The sequence below is a fragment of the Eleutherodactylus coqui genome, chromosome 10, assembly GCF_035609145.1.
Source record: "Eleutherodactylus coqui strain aEleCoq1 chromosome 10, aEleCoq1.hap1, whole genome shotgun sequence".
NCBI lineage: Eukaryota > Metazoa > Chordata > Amphibia > Anura > Eleutherodactylidae > Eleutherodactylus > Eleutherodactylus coqui.
The window spans coordinates 41,471,392-41,488,937 of NC_089846.1; the positions used below are offsets into that span (position 1 = coordinate 41,471,392).

Sequence of the window (17,546 nt, forward strand, 5' to 3'; positions counted from 1 at the left end):
GCCGCAGATCCACAGCTGATTTCAGCCTGCAAAACCGAACCTCCCACCAGCTCACATCCATCACCCGCCGCCACCGCTATGGAGTCCGCGGAGTGGATTTTGACTTGATTTTGGATGCAAAAAAATCCCCAGCCTTCCCGCAGCTGAAGCCTTGCAGTATTTCCGCTCCGTGTGAACAAACCATCAGGCCTCCCTCACACGGGCGTTTTTGTATAGTGTTTAGCGCTGCGCTAAACGCTGTACAACGCTTCCATGCATTTCAATGAGGCTGCTTATACAAGGCTTAAAGCGTGGCATGTTCTATTCTCGGAGGTTTCAGCTGTGTGTTTCCCATTGAGATGAATGGGCGGCTGAAAACGCGGCACAACTTCGTACTGCATTTTTAATAGGGTTAAATGCAGGTTGGTATGCCAGTTGGCCGAGTTCTGGCATTTCCAGCTTCCTTGGCTACGTTTTCAGTTGTGCTGAAAACGCAGGCAAAAGGCTGTCAAAACGCGTGCCAATGCTGCTGGAAACACAGTAAACACAGCGTTTCTGCAAACGCCTGTATGAGGGCGGCCTAAGGCTGTGTTTACACATAGCAGAAAATCTGCGGCAAATTCCTTGTCAAAATCCGCACTACCAACGTAGATTTTAATGTGGATCCGCAGTGGATTCCCCCCTTTCAGTTGAGGGGATGACGTCCGCTGCAGATCTGCGTCACAATCCACATCATTTGGAAAACGATGCACATTTTCTGCAACAGAAAATCTGCAGCGATTCCCCTGCGTGTGAACGTACCCTAAAGGCCATTATTACAGCGCTGCTAAAGCTCGGCTAATAGTACTGATTGCCGGGTCAGCGTGGCAACTATTCGGGAAACACCAGCACTCATGTGATGGCAACCTAAGGGCTCATGCCCACAGCCGTGACAGGCGCCGCAAGAATACCGCAGCAGAGTCCGTCACGACGCCCCCCCAAAGACCCCATACTCACCCCCGGGATTCACTGTGCGAGTTCCGCATGACGCGCCCGGCAGTATTATAGGACGCGGCCGGCAGTATTATAGGACGCGGCCGGCAGTATTATAGGACGCGGCCGGCAGTATTATAGGACGCGGCCGGCAGTATTATAGGACGCGGCCGGCGGTGAAGCGTATTCACGCTATACTTCTGCTGTGCTACAGTGGAAGTATAATGTGACGGCCAGCTTCCATTGACTACAATGGAAGTCAGCCGCGCGTATTCCCGCGGACATGCAGCGGGTTACTTTAAGATGTGGAATTCCGCAGCATGAACATTGAGCTATTAGGCTCAATAGAACCTAATAGCTGCAATGTAACACCACGGATTTCGGCCGTATTTCGCGCAGCGGAAATCCAGCCGTGGGCATTAGCCATAAGGGTGACGCCACACGGGGATGGCCAACTTCTCATCGTAGAATACCAGACACAAACACGCAGAAAATCTGCACCTAGATGGGGGGGTGGGGGGGGGTTTGCTGCGGGTCTCAATCTTCTCATTTCAAAGGTTAAAACCCGCTGTCAAAATCTGCTGAATAAACTGAGATTTTAAACACGCTGCAAATTCAGTGCGAAATTTCCCTGCTCCACCTTTATTTTTTAAATCTCATCCACATGACTCTGGCCGGGAGCACACGGGCGTATGATTACCGCGAATTATGCGTGCACTGAACACCGTGTGATACGCGGTAACTCGCAGGCAATCAATGACATTTCGTAACGCAGTTCCAATCACATTAGCGTGCCCGCACTGCGTGATAAGATGGGTAGTGGTGTATCTTGATGCCACCGGAAGCTAGGGGTTTGACGGCTTGGATGCAAGAACACCCCTGTCACACTCCTAGCTCCCGATTGGCTGTATAGCAGAAGGTCCTTGAAGGTTTTAGCTGCAGCGTCTGTATTGATTTTTCTCTGCTCTCCACGGTTAGGGTTCGGGTAATTTTTCCGATGAGGCTTCAGTTATTAGCTGAAGAGGCTTCCTTGGAAGACTGTACAGCTAATAATGTAAGCCTACCAGGACAAGTAACCCAAACCCTAACTGTGGAGAACAGGGAAAAATCCATACAGCTGCTCCTGTGACAGGGGAGCTCTGATGCAGCAGAGCTCAGCTACTCCCCTTCACAGAAGCCTCCCTGCTCAGCCCCCACCTGTGTATGGGAGACTGACAGCAGGGCTGGAAAGGGCATTGGTGGTGCGAGAGAAGAGCTGGCGGCAGCGGGGCCACTACAGGGCAGACGGGGTGAGTGAGAGCGGGGACCGGACCTGAGGCAGGACAGCCGCCGGGAGCAGGGACACTGCAGGGGAGATGGCCACAGTGACAGTGGTGTGAAGCGCCGACGGGAGCCAGCCCATTAAATGGGAGACTGACAGCAGGGAGCGGAGGTGGCAGAGGACAGCCGCAGGGAGCAGGCCCGCTGTCTGCTACTGCTCCCCTGCCTCCTGTACCTGCTGCAGCTCTCACTGCCGACGCTGATTCCCCGTCCTTATTCTCTGCTCACTGACTGCCAGCCAGGGCCTGCGATAGCAGCCTGCCGGCAGCCAATCAGGAGCGAGGCGAGTCACCAGGAGCACTTCCTGGTGGCGTCAAGGTACACCAGTACCAATATGATATCCTATTTTGGCAGGTACATAGGTGCGTAAGAGCCCACTGTTCTCTATGGGTGCCCATACAGAATGTATTTGTATATGGGCTACATGTATACACACCGCCGCGAAGCGGGAAATATAAACAAATAAAACCAGGTGGACCGCGCATGTCTGAGAGCGGCCTAAAGGCCGTAGATTCCCCACTGAGGAAATCCCCCGACATTTACGTCCCGTGCGAAGACAATCGCGTCCCCATTGAAAGTTGATTGGAGTTTGTTCCAGTTACTGGCGCCATCTGCGCCGGTCGGTATGTTTACACGTAGCAGAACCGCTGCAGATCGTCTCGCCGCATCAACAATGTCAATACAATGTGAAACCGGGAACGTTTACGGCGGCTTACCGGTAATTTCGCAGTAAATTCTGCAACGTTTACGCGTCCAAAACAGAGTGAGAATCCGTACCGTCAGCCATACCTCGGCGCTACCTTAACCGGCGGCCTCTGGTGAGCGCAGCGCCGCTGGTCAGGTGACGTGTGACTACCAGCGCTGTGCTCACCAGAGGCAGCCGGGAGCACAAAACACGGACGGTACGGATCCCGACTCCGTTTTGGATGCGGACGTTTCCGCTACGATCCCCGCTGGATCGGGCATTCGCAGTTCAGGAGTTGTCAACAACCGGTTGCTGTTTACACGTGCTACAAACAACTGCTGATGTTTGGCGCACACAACGCTCACCCTGATGGCGGCTCCCTTACACCGAGCAACAAGCGCCGACCGCCATACTGTAGAGGAGCGCTCGTAAGCAGGCAGGCGGTATACCTGTCCTCACCGACCAGAGCGATCAGACACAACGTCCTCCTGCCACCCACCAGCTTACTGCATTCTATATACTGCACTGACAGTAGCCATAGCAACGCGTCATGGCTGCGCAGGCCGGTCTAGTCACCTTGTCCAGCACCGAGTCGTCCTCCAGCTGTCCGTCCTCATTAATGTTCCCGAAGAGGAACCCGGTGATGGAAAACGGCCGCTCCTCATCGCTCTCCGAGTCCGACATTCTGCACAGGAAGTGAGCGGCGAGTAACCGGAAGTGTATGTGGTAAAAACCCAACCACGGTGGAACGCACTGACTTCCGCTTCCGGTACACTAAAACGTACAGTAGGCGCCAAGAGAAGCGATAGCTGAGGATGCGGTCACGTGATAGGCTGTGGTTATACATGTAGTGAGAGTATTGTGTATTATATACAGCTTATAAAGGGCTGTGAAACTACATATTCCAGAATGCCAGAACAAGGGCAGAAAGTGTTAAAGGGGTTTTCTTGAGTTTTTTGGGGCCCCCTCTACATAAAAGTAATATACTTACAGAATATGACGGGTGACATCACATAAAGCTGTATTGTGGGCTTCTAATGCAGAAACCCTAAGGCCACGCTCACACATCCATTTTTACCACGCCGTTTTGAACTCCGCCGTTTAACGCTTCCATTGATTTTAATGGGGCCTCGCAGACGTGCTTGAATGCGGCGCTATCTGCTCTATTTTACCGTGATTAACGCGCCTCATCACCCATGACAATGATGGGGTGCGTTAAAAACCGCTGTCCAAAAACGGTGGTAAAATCGCGCTGTTTTGACGACTGGGTGTGAGAGTGGCTAAGGCAAGTTGACGTAAAGTCACTGATGGCGTCCCCGTCCGGCCTCCTATTGGCTGCAGCAGTCATGTGGGTAAAAAAACCATGTGACTGCTGCAACTGAACTAAATAGAAGAGCGGGAGGTGTGGGGGTAATCACTTATTATTTGGTGATATTGAAGGGGTATCACAGACTCGTCAACCGGGTATGCCCGACTGTACGGTGCATCGCAACATCTAGCAATTAAGTGTTTTTCCCAAGCTCGTCTGAAAAAGTAGCTGATTCACAGGATTTTCTAATTGCAAAAAGTAGAACAAAGAAAGGTATAATAGTCCAATCACTGCGTGCAGCACCCTGAGTTACATCTTAAGGCCTCTTTAAGGCTCATTGCCGTGAGCTTAATTTCACAGTGTATTACTCTGTGAATGGAGTCAATGAAAATACATTGATTTTCATGGACCCACTCACACTGCAGTCTTTTATTGTGTGGAATACACGCGTAATAAAGAACGCGGTATGTTCTATTTTACGTGAGTACCGCCCTATTGTTCTCTATGGGTTGCGTATTAAACCCTGCAGATATGCAATAAATTGTGTATGTGCGGCGTTTTATACACAAAGCCGTTCAAAGACAGAGGGAGGAATTTAAGAAAAAGCTAGTCACACTGCGCATGGCAGGGTGCCTGAGATACTCTGCCATGAGCAGTGCTATACGCAGCGATAACTGGCTCACACAGCGGAGCAAAGTACCCCACAAAGTAGTAAGTAGAGATGAGCGAGCGTACTCGCTGAGGCAAACTACTCGAGCGAGTAGTGCCTTATGCGAGTACCTGCCCGCTCGTCTCAAAAGATTCGGGTGCCGGCGGGGGAGAGCGGTGAGTTGCGGAAGTGAGAGGGGGGGGGGGGGGGGGGGAGTGAGAGAGAGATCTCCCACCCTTTCCTCCCCACTCTCCCCCGCCGTTCCCTGCCCCCCGCCGGCACCCGAATCTTTTGAGACGAGCAAGCAGGTGCTCGCATAAGGCACTACTCGCTCGAGTAGTTTGCCTTAGCGAGTACGCTCGCTCATCTCTAGTAGTAAGCAAAAGTGTCTCGCAGGCGCCAGCGCACGTGGCTCTCCATTGGCCGTTACAAAGGCCTAGATAAAGCCATGTGGTGCTGTCACCTGCAAGACATTTTTGTTGGCTACCTCGAGGCATACGCCGACAAGTCTATTCACTGCAACGAGTAGAAAAGCGTACTGGAGGCTATGGAGTATAGCTTTATAGTCTGAACCATTCACTCTTACGAATATTACCTTGAAGAAGTGGGCAATACTTCAAGGTGATCGAATGAAGAAATCCTTGTTCCCTTGTACAGAGGTCAAGGTATCCTTAGAAGGAGCAAAAAAGAAACCTCTCACAGGTGGCAGCAGCACGTGACACTCTCTAGGCAATATCGCAACGCGAATGAGTCCTCGAGGATTTAATGTTGCGTCATGATGTACTTCCGTGATCATCCGATGCTTTTACAGCCAACAGTAGAGCACTTTATGGGCGTGTTAAAACCCACTTTTGTTTTCCAACAGCCAATCACATACTTCCGAACGCACATACTTATGGCTTCATTCGCACATGTCTACGCCTACCTGAGCAATTAATTGTTCAGTGTAAACACTACCCTTGACGGAGAAACGAGCGAACTAACAAGCCAAATGACCAGAAATTTAAATGTGTAAACAGTCATCACTTGAAAGCAAGCGAGTCATTCGCTCGGGCAAACGATTTTCCACTGCGTGTAAAAGCACCCTAAGTTATAACAGTAGCCTGAACTTTCATGCAGATCAGATTGCACAGCTGATGAGCTGCCTCCACAACCCGATCTGTATGAAAGTTCATGATCCTAGATTGACCCGATGTTCGCTACTAGGGATGAGCGAGCCTACTCGGTAAGGCAGTTACTCGAGCGAGCATCGCTCTTCTCGAGTAACTGCTTAGTGATCTGAGCAGGCTCAGGGGGGGGGGGGGCTGCGGGGGAGAGCGGAGCAGGCGGAAGAGAGAGAGAGAGATCACCGCTCCACTCCACCCCGCCCCCGCAGCCCACCCGAGCCTGCTCGGATCACTAAGCAGTTACTCAAGAAGAGCGATGCTCGTTCGAGTAACTGTCTTACCGAGTAGGCTCGCTCATCTCTATTCGCTACGCAAACATAAAATGTTTGGGAAGATGGTTGTAAATGTTTTAAGAATTGTTCGCCATCCACGGCTTGGTCTTCCATGTTTTGGACATGGCAACAGTCACACTGGACTAGACTTAACATAGGGACTTTGACCTGGCCTGACAGGTCACTCAATGTATCAAACGTTATGGTTTTATGGCGGTAGTAAGGATGTCACAAATCTAATAACACCAAAATCATCCACCAAAGGTCACGCAAAGGGGTCAAAGTGTGGTGCAAGAAAAAGCCTGTAGGCCTTTTAATATTAGATTACTATAACTCACAGTACCTCCATCAACAACAATAGTATAAAATCCTGCAGACTTAAGGCCCCTTTACACGCAATGATTATCGCTCAAAACTCATTCAAACAGTCGACATTAAGTAATAATCGTTACATGTAAACGCGGGCAGTCGTGCATTATTCAGTCAATTGTCGTTCAGCGCTGGTTTTTAGCCGGCATAAAATCCATTGTTTAGCCACTCAGAATTTGTTCCATTTAAATGCAGTTTACTCAGTTTTTTCAGTGACTTAAAGGGGTTGTCCCACCATAGCAAGTGTATGTATGCACTTCTGTATGGCCATTATATGCATTGTAAATGAGCCATACAGAAGATATATATACTTACCTAGAAGAGTGCCTTCCCCTATGCTTACCATTCCATCGTCCCTGGTTACCAACCTTTTTCTTTCTTCTGTCTTCTCCTCTTGTTCCTCTAATCGTGCATGCGCAGTAGCGGTCTTCGGGCCGTGGGTGCGTGCCTGTCTCTTTGCGCATACATAGTAGCGGTCTGCGAGCCGTGGGTGCGTGCCTGACTCTTCGCGCATGCGCAGTAGTACCTGCTGGCTCGCGAAGCGTGTCGTGAAGCCAATTCGGCAGGAGCGTCCACCAGTGCTCAGCTGGAGGGTAAGTATTACTACTCGGGGCAGGGCTGTCACCATAACTGGGAGGGTGGGGGGCTGTGACACAACACTTGTCAGGCGGGGGCCGTCACATTACACTTTGCGGTGGGGGGATCCGCTGTCACACAACATTTGTCGGGGGGGGGGGGGCTGTCACATTACACTTTGCGGTGGGGGGATCCGCTGTTACATAACACTTGGTGGGGGGGGGTGCTGTCACAATACACTTAGGTGTGGTTTGGGGGTTGATGTCACATTACACTTGCAAGGGTGTTGCTGTTACACTACACTTAGGGGGTGCTTGGGGGGGGGATGTCACATTACACTTGCTGGGGGTGGGGGGGTGCTGTCACTTTGCGGTGGGGTGATCCGCTATCACATAGACTTGTCGCCATGGGTGGTGGTTCTGTCACATAGACTTGTCGCTGGGGAGGGTTCTGTCACATAGACTTGTCGCTGGGGGACTGGGGGGGTTACCGCCCATGTTTCCTATGGAACCTCCTTTTTATCGCATAACGTACGAACTTGCGATTTTTGTGTTATGTGTTTTTAACTTTTGAAAGTCCTATTGACTTTCGCACTAAAAAAAAATTGCGAGATTTGATCGCAGGTGGCAGCGATGCGATATTATTCTCAAGAAAAAGCGTCGCTCACACTCAAAAAAAGCCTGACCACAATTGCAATTGTGCTGCGATTTTGTCAGGGCGAAACCGCGATCGCTAGTGTGAAGTAGACCTCATTGTATTGCAATCACTTGCTCTAGCCATCACCAACACCTGCCTGCTGCCCCGGCCTCATGTATAGCTTGCTGCCCCATCCGGCTGCTGTATTCCCTCGGCCCAGGTCTTAGATTTGGGGGTAGAGCTAATGTCAATTTAAGGATTCATCAGGCTTGTGCTTAAATGCAGCTCAGTCACAGAAATAGAAATATGCATGAGGCTATTTTCAAAGAACGAACTTCCTTGTACAGGCTCCATTGCAACCTCCGGCGGTCTGTATGAATGAGCTGCCGGGTACTGGGTGAAGGAAGTGCTGACAGTCGAAAACTTCGGAGATGAGCGCCGTGCCTTCTGAGATCAGTTGCGGATATGCAGCTGATTTCCAGTCGAAATTTGCACCAATGGTGCCTTCCCCCAGCCTGCTATGATCGTGCCTGTGTAAAAGAACAGGAACAGTTATCTCTGGGACGACCAGTCAGGCATCCGCACCTGATCCGAGGCACTTTCAAGTAATTTTACCGACCTCAGAAGGAAGAAAGGCTGAGTCAACCTTTAGACGGCTACCTGAACCATGCGGGAAATTACCTGCAACATTCAGGTCGTGAGCGAGAGCTTAGCACTCTGCGCCACACGAGGCTCTATAGGTCATCTCATGTAAAAGGGCCCTAGAATATTGATCGCCTGTCCTTGGACTAGGTCAACAATATAAGATCAGTAGGGGGCTGCCGCTTGGGACCCTTGCCAATCAGCTCTCCGAAGTGACTGTGGCGCTCCTGTGAGTGCCGCAGCCACTTCACTGCATGCAGGCACAGTGCTGTACGTTTCATAGCAGGTGTGTTCGGTGTCTTACACCATGTGACTGTCGAACTGAAGAACGCGGCAGTCTCTTCAATCAGCTGATCGTGGGGGTCCCAGAAAACCCCTTTTACTGTATAAAATAATTTTTACAACAACCTATCTCCCTGTACAGAATATAGTACAGAGAAATATATTGATAACAGTGGCATTGGTATTCTCGCTGTCTGTCATGCTGGACTTACGCAATCACAAATTACTCATGGCAGTAAATAGATGCTTTGTGTTCTTTGCTGCCAAGGGCTTTCAATGGGATATTCTTTAGGAGAAGCAGCGATACTGTGCCCTCTTCATTATTATTCAATCTATCCGCAGTCTTTCAATGAGAGCTGTATATCTGAGCCTTCCTTGCTGCTCTGAACATCCCCCTATGAGAGCCATCACTTCTCTCATTGTTTGTTGATGGGAACTGCATTTATGCTTCATAGATTTTCTACACTGATAATACAGAAAGAACATAAATATTAAACTGCGCTACGTGTGATTATGCTATGATACCAAATAGGTCTTTCTTTTAAGGCTAAGATGAAAAAAGGGGGGGTTACACTTTTAATATTTTTGATTTTTGTAATAGTTTTGAAAAATGTAACTTATTTTAACTTTTTTTTTAAGTCCCCATACGGGACTTGAACTTGCAACTGTTTGATCACTTATACAAGATACTGCAATGCTTCAGTATTGCAGTATATTGTATTTTTACAAGAAATCTATTAAGCCGCACGGCAGACAGGGCTTAATAAGGAAGAATCTATGGCAGACCTGGGGGCCTTAACAAAGTTTCAGCCTGCCATAGCAACCAAACGGCACCTCTTAATTTCATTGCAGGGGCCTTTTGCGAAGCAAACGGTCAGTATCGTCTATGACATCTAAAGAGTTAACTGCAGAGATCGGAGTAATCACCGATCCCAGCTGCTGTGGCTGGGTGTCGGCTGTCAAAGACAGCTGACACCTCCAACATGTGGAGCCGGTTTGGCTCCCAAGCCCACTCCATACAAATTCTGCACACATCCAACATACACCAAGGGGTTAATATGCCTATAAGGGCGGCTTCAGACGACTCTCTCTCTGCAGGGGGAGGAGGCTGGAAGAGTCGGGAGCAGTGCTCTGAGCTCCCGCCCTCTTTCTGCCTTCTCCCCACAACCTCTACGCCCCTCTGCACTATTTGCAATGAGGGGAGGCGGGACGGGTGTGGGGCTAAGTTCCAGGAAGTTGGCGGAGAGGGGCTGGGAGCTCAGAGCACTGCTCCTGGCTCTTCCAGCCTCCTCCCCCTGCAGAGAGGGACGCCGTATATCGGCCGGTGTGAATACGGTCGTCTGAATAAGCCCTAAGCCACAGTAATAAAGTATCACACAGGGCATGGGTTCTGGTGTCAAATCTGACTAAGGGAAAATTCTGAACAAGAAGAAGAAAAAGTAACCAGCTCACCAATCATTTGTTTCAATGCTCTGGGGTGTAGCCCACTTGACCAAACGTGAAAAACGATGTATAGGAAAATAGCCAGTTTATCCCCAACGTGAAAAAATATTTTAAATACCATAATTTTAGTTGTTCAAAAAATGTTAAAAACTCAAAAGACTAGAAGACTTTGTTGACGCGTTTCTAGTGCATCAGTGTGCGCTGCAGCACCCGCGCTGGTAATCGCTGCAGTGGTGAGTGGCGTTGGCGCGCTGCAGGCCATATAACATGAGGCAGCGGGTCGGATTCGGCCCACGGGCCTTGTGTTTGACACATGTGATAAGTCCTTCCTGCCTTTCAACATACATGTAGAGTGGATGCCAGGTGGCATTGTATAGAATAGGCTTTGGAGTAGAGCTCATTTTATACGTGGCAGATGTTGGCTGTCTATGACAGTTGACATCCAGCTGCAATGATGGGGATTGGAGATAACGCCGATCCCTGCCGTTATTTCTTTAGATGCCACTGTCAGTTCTGACGGCGGCATTTATAATGCCTGACAGGGGAAGGAGCTTCCCTACCACTTGAACGGCTCACCTGCGATGAGATCTCAGGCGGCTGTTTGTTCATCATGGTAGCCTGGGCCTTGCAGACAGCTAGAAGTCTCAAATCCCATCGGTTCTGCTGTGGTCCAGTATAGTAACGCAGCTCTCTTCTATTCACTTCAATGGAAAAGAGCCGCACTGCTGTCCCAGGCCACTGCAGAACAGACAGTAATTTGAGACTTCTGGCCACATCAGTTGATCAGCAAGGGTCTCGGGTGGTGGACCTCTGCTATTGATGACCTCTTGAAAGCTTTTGACCGAAACCCCATTAGTAGGTGATTATTGCATTATTTTTAGACAGAACATTTCCCCCGAGGTGAACAGTTTGAGACTCTGTGATGTAAACTTCAGAAAGTTTTATAACAACTTGTTTTTGGTTTCAGAAGGATGAGTCGAAAGCCTTGCAAGCATTTCCCCTTAACCACGCACATACGTTTCAGAAATAGAGCTGACTCTGAGCTCGGGTGGCTTTTGCTCTGTATATTGAGGTGTTTAAAGCTTTCTTGTGACTTCCTCTCTGAACAAAAGTCATTAGTAACAAGGTTGTTTTTGTCTTTTTCGTTTGGAAAAAAAATGACGACAGAGAAGATTATCGCTTCTCCATTCCAGAAGCCTCTAAGCAAGTCATTCAAGCAATGCTAATTACTGACGGTCTGTACGTAAAGGCTGATTTTAAGAAGATCTATATGAATTGTTCTATGAATTGCAACATGGCGGTCTCGTATTATTTCTATGTTTAACGTACCATATATACTCGAGTATAAGCCTAGTTTTTCAGCACATAAAAATGTGCTGAAAAAGCCCCCCTTGGCTTATACTCGAGTCAGGGAAGGGTTAAAAAAAAAACCTTTATACTCACCTCCCAGCCGGTGTCTGTGTTCCCGGTGGTGGTGCGGCAGGCTGCTTGAATTCCTGTGTTCCCGGCGGCGATGCAGCAAGCTGCTTGAATTCTCCCCGCTGTCATTCCCCAGCGTCCTCTCTGCTCGGCTCTGTCATCCACTGCCGTCAACAATGTGATTGGATCGAGCACCAGCCAATCACAGCCGGAACTCAATCATTCACAGCCAATCGATGAATGACATTCACTGATTGGCTATGAATGATCGAGGCCTGGCTGTGATTGGCTGGTGCTTGATACAATCACAGTGCTAACTTACACAGTGCTGATGGTGGGGGATTTGAAAGTCGAGCAGGGAGATGACAGTGGGGAGAATTCAAGCAGCTTGCCGCACAGACACAGATGCCGGCTTTGAGGTGAGTATAGAGGCTTTTTTTTTTACCCAGTATATACTCGAGTGTAGCTCGGCTCATACTCGAGTCAATAAGTTTTTCCAGTTTTTTTGTGGTAAAATTTGTTGACTCGGCTTATACTCGGGTCGGCTAATACTCAAGTATATATGGTATGCTTTTGAAATGAAGAACACATCGATAACATACATATAGATTCCATTTGTATGCACTTTGAATGTGTTATAGTTTTTTTTTGTTTGTTTTTTTACTTTCTCTCCGGGATCGTTCCCATCACGCATAGACCTGGGTCTAGGTGCATGAGTTGGCTGTCTACTGCTCATTACCTTTGTGTGCCTTGCATGCATTCTAAGAGCCGAGTTTAGAGTTGTCTGAGATTTTTTCTTCCTATAAAACCCAGCTTCCCCACCATAAACCAGTCATATATATGCTCCCCACTGCGTCCTGCGCAACTTCCCAGAGTCTACCCCCTAAAGTCACATATACAGGCTACCTCAAGCTGTTTACTGGATGTCATAGGCTGCTGCAGCCAATGACAGGAGGGCTCAGTGATCGAGCGCTGAGCTCTGTCATTGGCTGCAGCAGCCTGTGACGGCCCATAAACAGGATGGACTGCAGCCTATAAACAAACAATGGGAGCGAGGACTGAGCTGCAGCGCAGGACACAGCGAGCAGCAGGGAGACTTGGGTTTAAAAAGACTGCAAGGTGCCATTTGGTTGCCATGGCAACCTGGAGCCTTCTAAAGGCCACGGCTTATTGTCTATGGTATGGCTTGATAGACTACCTGTCAGATACATTATACTGCAGGAGTGATCAAAGAATTGCAAGTTCAAATCCCCTATGGGGCTTAAAAAAAGAGAAATGTAAGAATGAGTTTTAAAAATTTTTATTATAAGAAAAAATAAAAAATAATAAAAGTTTAAAAAAAAACCACTTTTTATATTTCTAATTAAAAAAAAACGTATTCAGCATCGCTGCATCTGTGAGAGTCTGATCTATCAAAGTAAAGCATTATTTATCCGACATGTTGAACATCATTTGGAAAAAAAAAAACATAACGCCAGAATTGCCCTTTTTTTGGTCACCCCTTCTGTAATAAAAAATCTAAGAAAAAGTGATCAAAAAGTTATATGTATTCCAAAATGGTAACAATAGAAACAAGTTCACCATTTCTGTCTCATACTGTAGTTAGACAGTGCAGGCCTAAACTAGGCAGTCTTTAACCCCTTAATGCCACAAGACGTAAGTTTACCCCTTACATTCCACAATCAATGTACAGCGCAGCATGTAAAGGATTCACAGACGAAGTACACTCCCTCTGTGACATCATCAGCACTCTGTGATGTATTCGTGGAGGGCAGATGGGTTGCCATTGCAGCTGGATGGACACTAGGGTCCGGGCCTAAAACTTATGTTATTTATGCAGCATGATTGACGCTGTAAAAAAAATTACAGGACTGATGTGTTTTCTCTCCCTGCCTTTCATAAAAATTAGTATATGTACCCCAAAAAAGTACCAATAAAAACTACAGTTTGCCAAACCTAAAGTTTAGCCATGCAAAAAAACAAGCCCTCATACGGTCATGTCAATGGAAAAAAAATAAGTTACGGTTTTTGGCTGTATATACAGGAGTAGCTGTCAATCACTCGTAGCTCCGCCCATCGGACTGTTCAGCGCAGAATGTGCAAAGATATAAATGAATAAAACACAAGTTATACTGAATCTTTTCCCATAAAAACTCGTATATATAGTTCTGCTCGGCTCCTCCTGCTCTATAATATATCTGCCTTTTAAATGCACCATATTTATCACAGTGACTCTACTGAATGTTAAATCTGGCACTTTAAGCTAGGTTCACACAGGGTGGATTTGCCGCGGAAATTCCGTCCAGAATTTTCCCACGGCAAATCCGCCTGCGGATGCTAATCCCAGGATTAGCCAGCCATGTGGACAAGATTTCTCAGAAATCTCGTCCACATGGGACAGCGAATGAGTCGCGGCAAAGCCGGCATTGCGGCGTGGATTCGACGGCCGTAGCATGTCCATTTTGGGTTTTTTTCCCACTGTCGCTGCGCTCTCCCTTCATACATCCCGGGTGCCGGCTGTTTCTTACAGCTGATACCCAGCAGCAATAGCTGTGATGAGCCGCGCAGCTGGTCAGGGCTGTTAACTGGTTAAATGCCGCTGTCAATGTCGATGTCATGGCAGCCAGGGGCCTTCTAAATAGTCCCAGGGCTGTCATGGCAGAATGCTTATTAAGCTATCCCCGTGGAGCGTCTTGATAGACTGCCTGCCCGGTTGCAGTATGATGTAATGCTATGGCATTACATGATACTGCAGGAACAATCAAAGCATCACTAGTTGAGGTTCCCTGTGGGGACTAAAAAAAAGTAAGAATAGGATCAATAAAGTTTTGTTTATTATTAAAAAACAGTAATAAAAAAAACAACATTTGCTATATTTATAATTCGAGATGAGCGAGCACCCAAATGCTCGGGTCCTCGTTATTCGAGTCGAGCTTCTCGTAACATTCGAGAGCTCTACACGAGTAACGAACCTCATTGACTACAATGGGAGACTCAAGATTTTTGTATGTGGGACGCCGGGTACCGAGCTTTTTTTTCCCCCCTCTCTCTCTCAAAAAATTTCCCATTGACGCACGCTGCGTCGCGGCGGGGAGGAGCCAAAACAGGCACGTCACAGTGGGGAGGAGTCAAAAACTTGGGCGGGGTCGAACTCGGCTTGATGCTCGTTTGAGTAACAAGCACCATCGAGTATGCTAATACTCGAACGAGCATCAAGCTCGCCAGAGTATGTTCGCTCAACTCTATTTATAATAAAAAGAATTGAAATAATAAATCAAAAATACATATTTGGTATCGCCGCGTCCGTAAAAGTCCGATCTATCAAAGTAATGCATTATTTACCCCGCACGGTGAACATTGTACTAAAAATAAATAAAGAACACCAGGAATGCGCTTTTTTGGTCACCCTGTCTGTAAGTAAAAATGCAATTAAAAGCAATCAAAAAGTCGTATATATTCCAAAATGCTACCAACGCAAACTACAGGACGCCCCCTGCAGAAAATGAGCCTTCGCACTACTATGTCAACGGAAGTATAAAAAAGTTATTACACGGAGTAGATGGCGGCAGAAAATCATTTTTAAATAGTACAGCAAAAAAAAAAAAACTATACAAGTTTGGTATCATAGTAATCGTACTAACCCATAGAATAAAGTTATCGTGTCATTTTGGGCGCAGTTTGGGCACGGAAAATGGCAGAATTTCATTTTTTTTCCCATTTCTCTCTACTTAGAATTTTTTAATTTTTTTAGTACATTATATGCTACATTAAATACATTCATTGAAAAAGATTTTGGGGCACCCCAAGATATCAGCCAGTGTAGCCCACTTTGGAGATACAGGGCATCCCACTGCTATATTGGTGAGAGTTGCTATCCTGTATGGTGGGCTACATCCATCTTTGGCTGGCTTCTTTGGTATCGTTCACATGTGCGGGCTATGTTTGTTTGCAGTCGCTCCTCCCCAATCTGGGCTGGGTTGAGTGGGTGAGTGCACATTAGTCTGCATTGAACAAGTAGCTCCTCCACATCATAGTCTGGCTAACTACTCTATTACGGTTCATGGCGATTGTGCCTGCGTTATGGGGATTGTGCCTGAGGCAATTGTGCCTGCTCTGTGGCAATTGTACCTGCTTTGCAACCCATCGGGTATTGTGTTTTTGACATTTTCAGTGAATCTCTTTGTTTTTCTCACCTCTGTGATATGATTATATGGTACATTAAATAGTACCATTGAAAAATAAATGAGCTGACATCCTCCCCTTTACTAGGCTACTAGAATGGGCTTTGGAAATGACTTGTAGAGATCAACCACTGTCGCCCATCCAAAAAGAGGAGGTGTAATATAGAGATATTGATAAAGCTTCCCCAACTATCCATAGCAATTTGCCTCTCAGGCTACTGGGAAAGATGAGTTAAATGTTCTAATCTCACTCCCCCCTCCTGGCATCTGCCAGGTCTTCTGAAGTACAGGAAACCTTTTGTTCCATTGGCAATAAAACTAGCTAGTGACAGGGGAATGCTAATTTGACCCCCTGCTGATGTGGATTGACACCTTAGCCAGTTCACACAGACAAATGGGTGCCAAGATTGTTATTAAGAGAATCCTTTAATACATGTTATTGGGTCATCTGAAGGGCCTAGCCTGATATGAAATATATTTTCAAAAGCAGGCGGCCCAGCCAAATAAAATGTATCCAGACACATTGAGGCCCGAGACCCAGAACACTCCGAATGGCATATCTTCGTACCTGGGCTTAATTTATGTATTCTGCTTAGTATCTATGGATTGGTAAACTCCTGATATTAAATATGACGTCCATATCTTTCCCATTGGAGCACCTTCTGGGGAAATATGGCCGAAATATTAAATTGTGTTTTCCTGTAGATCTTCCCTGCATATACTCAACCCGCCTTGATGACGTCAGGAAAAGGCCGGCATGGGTGAGGTTTTGTAGAAGCTTTAAAAGTGAGTGAGTTCTTTTTTCAAATTATCAAACCACGGAGATATGCTGCGGCATATTGACCGTCCCTTTATCTGGATCTCCGCCAATCAGAACAGTGGATCAATATCCTAATCTGGGAACTTTGTTACTTTCTTCCAATTTTAAAATACTGACCTGTTGTGTATTAATATGGTATTTCCTTATACAAAAAAGGTTGTTACATGGGAGTATATCTTTTGTACATATCTATATTTTGCGCTGCTAGATCTTTTCTAGAATAAATCTACAGTTTATCAGTTAAGCCTTGTCCGTTTTAAAACGACTCAAACTCCGAAGATTGTGTTCATAATTCATAAGTCTGGGTTCCAGTTTACCTGTAACAAACTGGTGGTGGAGCGTGTATTTGTGTGGGTATTGTAGAGCTCTGAGGTGTGTTAGAACGGATGAGGTGGATGATTTGAGCTTTCGCTTCGCATGCGTGCAGAAGCTCTGGAAAGCTGGGTACTAATCAGCCAGTATTCTAACAACTTCAAGCTTGTAATCTCGCTAGAGTGATCGATCGAGGCTTGGCCGTGACAGTTGGTAGCGGCAAGGCGTTTGGAAAAGTTGATCCATGAGTAATCGGGGACAGAGGCGCGATTCATAGGTATCATCCCCCTCTCCTATGGTACATGACAATGTAGCCATAGCAAAGCTCCAAGTGGCTCCGAGTCAAAAGCGTCAGACTTCCATGACTCCATGGATCATCTCATTGATGGTGTTATTCACTGAGGTTATCTATCAGCTGCCACCCAATCCAAGGTGGCACGATACTAGTCAGTCGTCGCCAAGAATCTGCGGTCATGGCTCCTCCAGATGGAGAAAGATATTCTTAATGGGGTGG

General features: G+C 47.2%; 1 protein-coding gene across 4 annotated transcripts in view; it reads right to left on the reverse strand.

Moving 5' to 3' along the window:
* The window catches only part of TAF1 (TATA-box binding protein associated factor 1), a 67,135-nt gene extending 63,479 nt beyond the window's left edge, over positions 1–3,656 (reverse strand). For all 4 annotated transcript variants that reach the window (XM_066580853.1, XM_066580852.1, XM_066580851.1 and 1 more), the window contains exon 1: positions 3,533–3,656. In XM_066580853.1, coding sequence (XP_066436950.1) covers positions 3,533–3,640 — 108 coding nt within the window. In that variant the 5' untranslated portion in view covers positions 3,641–3,656. The remainder of the gene's footprint in view (positions 1–3,532) is intronic.
* Positions 3,657–17,546: the final 13,890 nt, after the last annotated feature.